This window comes from Scophthalmus maximus, chromosome 2 (genome assembly GCF_022379125.1).
Source record: "Scophthalmus maximus strain ysfricsl-2021 chromosome 2, ASM2237912v1, whole genome shotgun sequence".
Taxonomy (NCBI): Eukaryota; Metazoa; Chordata; class Actinopteri; order Pleuronectiformes; family Scophthalmidae; genus Scophthalmus; species Scophthalmus maximus.
Window position 1 is genome coordinate 27,836,413 of NC_061516.1, and position 11,088 is coordinate 27,847,500.

Below are 11,088 nucleotides of genomic sequence, written 5' to 3' on the forward strand. Positions count from 1 at the left end.
ACAGACAGACGGACAAACAGACAGACAGACAGACGGACAAACAGACAGACGGACAGAGAAACAGAGAAACGGACAGAAGGACGATCAAACAGACAGACGGACAGACAGACGGACGGACAACAGACGGACAGACAGACAAATGGACAGACAGACAAACAGACAGACAGACAGACAGACAGACAGACGGACAGACAGACAGACAGACGGACAGACGGACAGACGGACAGACGGACGGACGGACGGACAGACAAACAGACAGACGGACAAACAGACAGACGGACAAACAGACAGACGGACAGACAGACAGACAGACGGACAGACAGACAGACAGACGGACAGACAGACAGACAGACGGACAGACGGACAGACGGACGGACGGACAGACAAACAGACAGACGGACAAACAGACAGACGGACAAACAGACAGACGGACGGACAAACAGACAGACAGAGAAACAGAGAAACGGACAGAAGGACAGACGGACAGACGGACAGACAGACAGACAGACAGACAGACAGACGGACAGACAGACAGACAGACGGACGGACAGACAGACAGACAGAGAAACAGAGAAACGGACAGACGGACGGACGGACAGACGGACGGTCAAACAGACAGACGGACGGTCAAACAGACGGACGGAGGTAAATATGTTTTACCTTAGACGTTGACAGACATTTCCAACCAGCTGCTGTGTCTGTGCTTCACACTTAACGTAACACATCTGTTCATCACGGAGCGTCATCGATCTGCCTCATGTCGGGCGACAGCAGAACCTCTGCTCTTCAGCCGAGATGGAGATGAAACATGTTGAGCTGCTCACGCTGAGCAGACGTCCATTAGTGAGACCGACGTTCCACCTGCATCAGTGTTTAGAGAATCATATGGACTTAATGGGAAGGTGAGGGAAAAGCAGCTGGGAGTCTGGGGCACACACACACACACACACACACACACACGCTGTAGGAGTGTAATGTGACTGTGAACAGATGCTGAGGAAAAGTCACATGAAAACGCTGAATGAAGGTCAAGAATGTAATTGAATCGTTTTTCTAGAAAATGGCTTTTCTTTTCATTTATATTTATTTAGGAAAGAATCTAATTATTCATGGGAAAGAAAATGTTGACTTGTATCATTCTACATGAATATATTGATATATTTTTCAGAGCAGTGTCCTCACGAGGAAGTGGAACTGCAGTGAAAACTCTTGTATGAAGACGAAGTGTCTCACATTTTCAGGAAGCAGGACCCAAATACTGACACACGACGACAGGTAGTTGTGTCTCCGAAAAAACCTGGAAGTCCAAAGAAACCAAAACTCAGAAAACCCAAGACCACAGGAAAAACTAACTTATACTGAGACACGAGGAAATCTCCAGAGAGCAGAACAGGACAGGACAGAACAGGACAAAACAGGACAGAACAGGACAGAACAGGACAGGACAGGACAGGACAGAATAGAACAGAACAGAACAGGACAGGACAGAACAGGACAGAATAGAACAGGACAGAACAGAATAGAACAGGACAGAACAGGACAGGACAGGACAGGACAGAATAGAACAGAACAGAACAGGACAGGACAGAACAGGACAGAATAGAACAGGACAGAACAGGACAGAACAGGACAGGACAGGACAGAATAGAACAGGACAGAACAGGACAGAACAGGACAGAACAGGACAGAATAGAACAGAACAGAACAGAACAGAACAGAACAGGACAGAATAGAACAGGACAGAACAGGACAGAACAGGACAGGACAGGACAGAATAGAACAGGACAGAACAGGACAGGACAGGACAGAACAGGACAGGACAGGACAGAACAGGACAGAACAGGGAAGGACAGGACAGGACAGAACAGGACAGGACAGAACAGAACAGGACAGAACAGAACAGGACAGAACAGGACAGGACAGAACAGAACAGGACAGGACAGGACAGAACAGGACAGAACAGAACAGGACAGAACAGGACAAGACAGGTCAGGACAGAACAGGACAGAACAGAACAGGACAGAACAGAACAGGACAGAACAGAACAGAACAGGACAGAACAGGACAGGACAGAACAGAACAGGACAGGACAGGACAGAACAGGACAGAACAGGACAGAACAGGACAGAACAGAACAGAACAGGACAGAACAGGACAGGACAGGACAGAACAGGACAGAACAGGGCAGGACAGAACAGGGCAGGACAGGACAGAACAGGACAGGACAGGACAGAACAGGACAGAACAGAACAGGACAAGACAGGTCAGGACAGAACAGGACAGAACAGAACAGGACAGAACAGGACAGAACAGGACAGGACAGAACAGAACAGGACAGGACGGAACAGGACAGAACAGGACAGAACAGGGCAGGACAGAACAGGACAGAACAGGACAGAACAGGACAGAACAGGACAGGACAGGACAGAACAGGACAGGACAGGACAGAACAGGACAGGACAGGACAGGTCAGAACAGGACAGGACAGAACAGGACAAGACAGGTCAGAACAGGACAGGTCAGAACAGGACAGGACAGAACAGGACAGGACAGGTCAGAACAGGACAGGTCAGGACAGAACAGGACAGAACAGGACAGGACAAGACAGGACAGAACAGAACAGGACAAGACAGGTCAGGAGAGAACAGGACAGTACAGAACAGGTCAGAACAGGACAGAACAGAACAGAACAGAACAGAACAGGACAGGACAGAACAGAACAGGACAGAACAGAACAGGACAGAACAGGACAGGACAGGACAGAACAGGACAGAACAGAACAGAACAGAACAGAACAGGACAGGTCAGAACAGAACAGGACAGAACAGGTCAGGACAGGACAAGACAGAACAGAACAGAACAGGACAGAACAGAACAGAACAGGACAGAACAGGACAGGACAGGACAGAACAGGACAGGACAGAACAGAACAGAACAGAACAGGACAGAACAGGTCAGGACAGGTCAGAACAGAACAGGACAGAACAGGACATAACAGAACAGGACATAACAGGACAGAACAGAACAGGACAGGACAGGACAGAACAGAACAGAACAGGACATAACAGGACAGAACAGAACAGGACAGGACAGAACAGAACAGAACAGGACAGGACAGAACAGGACAGAACAGGACAAGACAGGTCAGGACAGGACAGAACAGAACAGGACAGAACAGGACAGAACAGGACAGGACAGGACAGAACAGAACAGAACAGGACAGGACAGAACAGGACAGGACAAGACAGGTCAGGACAGGACAGAACAGAACAGGACAGAACAGGACAGAACAGAACAGGACAAGACAGGTCAGAACAGGACAGGACAGAACAGGACAGGTCAGGACAGGACAGAACAGGACAGAACAGGACAGGACAGAACAGAACAGGACAAGACAGGTCAGAACAGGACAGGACAGAACAGAACAGGACAGGACAGGTCAGAACAGAACAGGACAGGACAGGTCAGAACAGGACAGGACAGAACAGAACAGGACAGAACAGAACAGGACAGAACAGAACAGAACAGGACAAGACAGGTCAGAACAGGACAGGACAGAACAGGACAGAACAGGACAGGACAGGACAGGACAGAACAGAACCGGACAAGACAGGTCAGAACAGGACAGGACAGAACAGAACAGGACAGAACAGGACAGAACAGAACAGGACAGAACAGGACAAGACAGGTCAGAACAGGACAGGACAGAACAGAACAGGACAGGACAGGACAGAACAGGACAGAACAGGACAGAACAGGACAGAACAGAACAGGACAGGACAAGACAGGTCAGAACAGGACAGGACAGAACAGAACAGAACAGAACAGGACAGAACAGGACAGAACAGAACAGGACAGGACAGGACAGAACAGGACAGAACAGAACAGGACAGAACAGGACAGAACAGGACAGGACAGAACAGAACAGGACAGGACAGGTCAGAACAGAACAGGACAAGACAGGTCAGAACAGGACAGAACAGAACAGGACAGAACAGGACAGGACAGAACAGAACAGGACAGGACAGGTCAGAACAGAACAGGACAGGACAGAACAGAACAGAACAGAACAGAATAGAACAGAACAGGACAGGACAGGACAGAACAGGACAGGACAGAACAGAACAGGACAGAACAGAACAGGACAGGACAGGACAGGACAGAACAGAACAGAACAGAACAGAACAGGACAGGACAGGACAGGACAGAACAGAACAGGACAAGACAGAACAGGACAGAACAGAACAGAACAGAACAGAACAGGACAGGACAGGACAGGACAGAACAGAACAGGACAAGACAGAACAGGACAGAACAGAACAGAACAGAACAGAACAGGACAGGACAGGACAGGACAGAACAGAACAGGACAAGACAGAACAGGACAGAACAGAACAGAACAGAACAGGACAGGACAGGACAGAACAGGACAGGTCAGAACAGAACAGGACAGAACAGAACAGGACAGAACAGAACAGGACAGAACAGGACAGGTCAGAACAGAACAGGACAGGTCAGAACAGAACAGGACAGAACAGGACAGGACAGGACAGGACAGGTCAGAACAGAACAGTACAGGACAGGACAGAACAGAACAGGAAAGAACAGGACAGGACAAGACAGGACAGAACAGAATAGGACAGGACAGGACAGAATAGAACAGAACAGGACAGGACAGGACAGAACAGAACAGGACAGAACAGAACAGGACAGGTCAGAACAGGACAGGACAGAACAGGACAGGACAGGACAGAACAGAACAGTACAGGACAGGACAGAACAGAACAGGAAAGAACAGGACAGGACAAGACAGGACAGAACAGAATAGGACAGGACAGGACAGAATAGAACAGAACAGGACAGGACAGGACAGAACAGGACAGGACAGGACAGAACAGGACAGGACAGGACAGAATAGAACAGAACAGAACAGAACAGGACAGGACAGGACAGAATAGAACAGAACAGAACAGGACAGGACAGGAGAGAACCAGACAGAACAGGACAGGACAGAACAGGACAGGACAGAACAGGACAGGACAGAATAGAACAGAACAGAACAGGACAGGACAGGACAGGACAGGACAGAACAGGACAGAACAGGACAGGACAGGAAAGAACAGGACAGGACAGAACAGGACTGGACAGAACAGGACAGAACAGGACAGGACAGAACAGGACAGGACAGGACAGAACAGGACAGAACAGAACAGGACAGGACAGAACAGGAAAGGACAGGACAGAACTAAACCAATTCAAAGTGAACTGAGGGACTGAGAGCAGGACACTGGACTCAGGCCGAAGCAGACGATCATGGAAACAGCAAACAGGACGAAGACGAGAAGTAAAACGAGGTAGGAAGTAAACAGAAGAACAGGAAATAGCCAGACTGTCAGTCAATAGAGGACGTTGCTCTACCAAGGACCTACTGTCTCCTTCAACTCAACCAAACAATGTACATCATGAAATCATAATCTCCAACACTCATAGAGACAAGTTCCCCAGAATGAGATGGATTCGTAGAGGTCGTGGACAAAGATTATTACCAGACTGGACTCAGGATGGATCGGACATGTCCTCCGTCTTCATCCGGCCCAGGACGCTCAGGGAGACGGCAGCTCTGCAGGATTTACGTTGATCCAGCGTAACTTCACTTTATAACTCGTATCAAAGGCTCAGTGGTAATTTACTGTGCGTCCTGTTAGTCTGTCTGTTGCCCTGGTGGGAGAGACTGAAAGACGTGAGACACTGACTCTGTCATTCAGTTCTTTCTGATCAACGATCAGCATCCGTCCACTTCAGCCATCAGAGCTCCGATGGTGCAGGTAGAGACACGCCGCTGGTTTATGGTTTTATATCGAATCTGGTCCAGGTGAAGACTGAGGGAGTTTCAACATTATTCACCAGACCTTCTTCACATCGCTCTCTTTACAGTCATATTCTAATCATTTGTCATCAGCAGCACTTCAGATTCAGTTTCCTCTTCACGACTGAAATGTCTGGTGGTCGTAGAGAATTTGTGTCCTCGACTTTAACTGGTTCATATATTGAATCATCACAACACATCCACAGTACGAACCTCGTCTGAGACTTTGTGCTCAGGTTTGTTCTGCTCTCTGTTCTATCTGTCACACTCCTCCGTCTCCACTCACATTGATTTCTGCAGCACTTTGTGAATCCATATCTCTGCAGGTTACAGACAGAAGTGGTGCGAGCAGGAACACTGAAGAACAGAAAGTCAGCAGACAATAAAAAAACTCTTTCTTTTTCTGTTTGTCTTGAGTGAACCGACCCTCGTCACAGAGGATGGATCATGGATGAGAGAGAAGCTCCACGTGTACAGAGATGCAGAAGTAAAGAAGGTGAACAATGTCTGGCTCCTCATCCTCTGTTAAATCTTCCTCAACATTCTTCAATTATTTCAGTTTATCCTCTGATCATCTGACTTAAAATCATTTTAGAAATTTCATTTTCTTTTGTTTTAACATTTTTTACTTTTATATTTCTGCCCTAAAGTTGTCCAACTGCTTTTGTTTCCTATTGTTTGTGTTCAGTTCTTGAAAGGTATGGAGTTTGTACTTTCCCCCCCAAAAAACGAATATTAAGAGACGATATTTTTACAGTTTGCCTTGCTTTTATATATTTTTGTATTTATATATTGATCTGTTTGCTCTTCGATCTTGTTTTTTGTGTTCTTGCTTCTCTTGATGTTTTACTATTCTGTGTGTGTGTGTGTGTGTGTGTTTTTGTGTATGTGTGTGTGTGTGTCTGTTTCTGTGTGTGTGTGTGTGTGTCAGTATCTCTTGTCACATTCAGTCTGTAGTGATGTTGTGTACATGCATCTATGCAGAGGAGGATTATTATGGACTGTTAATCTGAGAGAAGAAACACCAGGCTGAAGTGATCTCAGACAGTAGTTCTTCAGATCAACATGAATCCAGGATCAGAATCAGAGGATCAGAATCAGAGAGGAATAGCTGACTCTTTCTTTCTCTGTGTGGTTTTGTTGTTTGGCCAGAATCAATATTAATTAGCTGCAGTCGACAACATCACTGGTCACTGAACAACTTCACCTAGCTCAGCTTCTTAATATATTGTTATCCACGTGCATGATCATCATCATCATCACAGAGAGTGTGTGTGTGTGTGTGTGTGTGTGTGTGTGTGTGTGTGTGTGTGTGTGTGTGTGTGTGAGGCGTCATGTGGTAACGATCGGCTCAGGTCTGTGTGTACAGATCAGGTGTGGCTGCTCCTGCAGGGATCGTCCAGGATTTACATCCGGGAGTCGTCATGGTTACTATTACTATTATTATTATTATTATTATTACTCCCTGATCAGCAACACAGACAGCAACTGACAGATTCAGAGAGAAGTCAGGAGAAGAGACATGAAGTGACACATTCAATGAGGTGAATGACATTTGTATTTTCTGGATGAAACATGTCATCATGAAATCACTTTTTATTCAGGCTGACAAATCCTACGACTGTGCAGGAGGCCTCACGTCCAACGCTCCATCAGAGTGACACCACGAGGACTTTTCCTGGTCCAGTCATATTTCACCTGTTGGATGTTTGGACCATAGGCTGTAAATAAACAGGAAACAGAGGAAAGAATTATCTATATTCACGCGATGTGACTGGAACCAGCATGTTACTGACCGATGAACACGTGGTTGTTCCAGGAGACAGACGCAGTGTGTTATTTCCGAGGTGCACGTGAAGGCATCACGTGTCGTCAGAGTGATGTAGTTTGTCTTTAACTTCCTCTCACAGGAGGAAACTCGGCGCAGTGTAAAGATTGTTCCATTAAAGAACTGAATTTATTAAAACAAATCAACAGATAAAAGTCCCCCTCCCCCTCCCCCTCCCGGAGCGCCGCGCCCCCTAGCGGCGCAGCTCGCCGCCGCGCCGCGTCACAGCTCCGGTGCTCGCGCCTCGAGCTCCCGGTCACACGGAAAGTTGCCGCCGCCGAGAGACGCGACGCTTCCGGACTCGTCGCTCGCGTCCCGCCGGAGACATGAGGCGGAAGCAGAAGCGGCTGCTGCAGGTCGCGGGGCTGCTCGTCGCCGCGCTGCTCTTCTTCCCCAACGTCGGACTGTGGTCGTTGTACCGGGACCGAGTGTTCGACAACTCGCTCGACAACACGGAGGACGGCCCGGGAGGGGGCGGCCCTGCGCCGGATCAGGTGAGAGACGCGCGGCGCGGTCGGTGGCTCCGGTGTGTCGGTGGCTCCGGTGTCGGTGGGCTCCGGTGTCGGTGGGCTCCGGTGTCGGTGGCTCCGGTGTGTCGGTGGGCTCCGGTGTCGGTGGCTCCGGTGTGTCGGTGGCTCCGGTGTGTCGGTGGGCTCCGGTGTGTCGGTGGTCTCCGGTGTGTCGGTGTGTCGGTGGCTCCGGTGTGTCGGTGTGTCGGTGGCTCCGGTGTGTCGGTGTGTCGGTGGCTCCGGTGTGTCGGTGGCTCCCGTCGCCGCCGAGGCGACGCAGTGAGGCGGAGGTTCGATACCGAGTCCGTGTCTGACGCTTTACGCCCGAACCGTGGCTCCTCTGTGTGTGTGTGTGTGTGTGTGTGTGTGTTCGGGTCGTCAGTCGGAGACACGTCGCAGTGAAGTTAGAACAACGCGACTTCAGGAAGTCTTGACGTGACGTCACACCGACGACGCGTCATAGGTCGTGGGGTCAAAGGTCAGAGGTGCGTCATGGGGTCAGAGGTGCGTTAGTGTTTATGACGAAGCATATCTGAGAGATATTGTGATTACTGATTAGAGATTGATTGTAGCTCATGAAGTGAAGGTCCCTCTTCATCACTGTTTCATCATCATCAGACAAATTATTCACTCAAACTTCATAAAGTCCTCTGATTATTTACAGGATATTTTTAGACTTTAAAATTTGTGATGATATTTTGGGTGGTTCTTTTTTTATCTGACTTGTTCGATCACATTATTTTCATTTCACTTTGTGGAAAGTCACTTTTACAAGTCGCTTACACCAATCTGACCTGCAGGGGTCAGCGTTTCATCTCATATCTTATTAAAAACTTTATTTATGGGGCTGACGATGTCGTCTGTAATCACAGACTCCGCCTCTTTCACGTGAACGAGCTCGTCACCAGAGGAAACCAGAGATAATGAGACGTTGATCATCAGCTTCATGTTCAGGTCGATGTGAGGTTCAGTCAATCACAGCCAGTACGTTGAACTCTCTTCGTAGTCCAGCTCACCTCAGCTTCACGTGTCGGACTGTGGGAGGATCTGGAGAACTTGGATAACCCGGAGAACCCACACAGACTCAGGGAGAACATGCAAACTCCACACAGAAAAACACAGACGACACTTTTCAAGCTCTGTGTCCGTCGTTTCACTCGAGAACAACGAAGTGAAGCCAGAATTAGTTTTGTCCTTCAAGACTAACAAGACAAAGAGTTGTTCAACCTGTGACGAGTTGTGTGAAGTTGTCAAACCAGCTTGTTGTGTCTCTCATGTTTGAACATCATGTTCTTTTCTCTCGTTGACTCGTACGTTCATATTTGTGTGACAGGAGGAGGAAGATGATCTGTCTGGTTTCACCTTGTGGAACATGTTAGTGTAGAAGTGAGACAGAAACACGTTGAAGGACTTGAGGAAATGTGGTTTAATAAACTTGTTTCATCAGTTTTCTGTTTGAGGGAAACAGCTTGAGTTGAATCATCTGCAGAAATAAACTGCAGAAGAAGAAGAAACCGTTTGTTTCTCCACAAACATTCACAGAGCTGCAACAATAGTTTCCTCTCGTATTCAAATGAGGCGAGAGCTGCTGAATGGAGCCTTTCATGGTGTGTGTGTGTGTGTGTGTGTGTGTGTGTGTGTGTGTGTGTGTGTGTGTGTGTGTGTGTGTGTGTGTGTGTGTGTGTGTGTGTGTGTGTGTGTGTGTGTGTGTGTGTGTGTGTGTGTGTGTGTGTGTGTGTGTGTGTGTGTGTGTGTGTGTGTGTGTGTGTGTCCAGACTGTCTGAGTGTTGGTATGTAAGTTTAGTCACATGTACAGAATCAAACTGGATTAATGTATCGTGAATGAATAATCTGATGAAACAATAATTTCCTTGTTCAGTTCATTGTTTAGTACATAAAGTTGGATTGTAGAAGATGAACCTGGTTCACTCTCAGATCTGCTCCAAGGCCTGAAGTTTGGATGGATTGTGTCTGCGTCCCGTGTTCCAGATACTTGTTGACTGAAGACCATGTTCCACTCTTTAGTTCTTCTGGACCGTTGCTGCGTTTGCCAGGTTTTTCCAGGAGCTGTGGTTCTGAGGTTCTGAGGTTTTGTGGTTCTGAGGTTCTGAGGTTTTGTGGTTCTGAGGTTTTGCGGATCTGAGGTTTTGTGGTTCTGAGGTTCTGTGGTTCTGAGGTTTTGGGGTTCTGAGGTTTTGTGGATCTGAGGTTCTGAGGTTTTGTGGTTCTGAGGTTTTGTGGATCTGAGGTTCTGAGGTTCTGAGGTTTTATGGATCTGAGGTTCTGAGGTTTTGTGGTTCTGAGGTTCTGTGGTTCTGTGGTGGTGTTTCCTTGTTGATGATTTTCTCTGAGCTCTTTGTAAAGCAACATGTTTCTTTGACCTGCTGCTTTTCAGATCTCATATTAATGTTCAGAACTCACATTAATGTTTGTGACCTCGTGGTTCAGGTCTAAACTGCCTCCAGGGACTGGAACTCAAAGCATCCTGCCGAGGCTTTTGGATGGAATTATTGATTCATCTGAGAAAATGAATCAATAATGAATCATATAAGTTACAGACAGACGGTCGGACCAAACCTCAAGACATTTAGATAAATGTCAGAATTCGACCGAGCCTAAACAGTTTAACCTGGTTAATCCCAGATGTAGATCAGACTACATTCATAATTCATATCTCAGTCCTCTGCAGGCCAGGCTCTGTTTTTCCTCTAGATGTAATCAGCTGTGGTCAAAGTCCAGAAGAGGATTGTTGCTCTTCCAGGAAAACGTACACTGTTCATTCATCACTGCTCGACCTCTGACACGTGAAGGTCAGTCAGCGAGCGTCCAGTGTCCTTCATGAGCTGACGTCAGTGTAGAACATCTGTTTGTTCTTCTCTTCTTCA

General features: G+C 47.8%; 1 protein-coding gene and 1 long non-coding RNA gene across 3 annotated transcripts in view; one reads left to right on the forward strand and one right to left on the reverse strand.

The window, feature by feature from the left end:
* Nucleotides 1-7,406: 7,406 nt before the first annotated feature.
* On the reverse strand, nucleotides 7,407-7,804 carry LOC118300801. Its single transcript, XR_004790160.2, has 2 exons — nucleotides 7,663-7,804; nucleotides 7,407-7,564 (listed from the first exon to the last, which is right to left on the reverse strand). It is a non-coding gene; the product is annotated as an uncharacterized LOC118300801 (long non-coding RNA).
* A 60-nt stretch (nucleotides 7,805-7,864) lies between these two features.
* Nucleotides 7,865-11,088, forward strand: part of LOC118300800 (polypeptide N-acetylgalactosaminyltransferase 10-like) — a 33,477-nt gene continuing 30,253 nt past the window's right edge. For both annotated transcript variants that reach the window (XM_047329332.1, XM_035625569.2), the window contains exon 1: nucleotides 7,865-8,188. In XM_047329332.1, coding sequence (XP_047185288.1) covers nucleotides 8,021-8,188 — 168 coding nt within the window. In that variant the 5' untranslated portion in view covers nucleotides 7,865-8,020. The remainder of the gene's footprint in view (nucleotides 8,189-11,088) is intronic.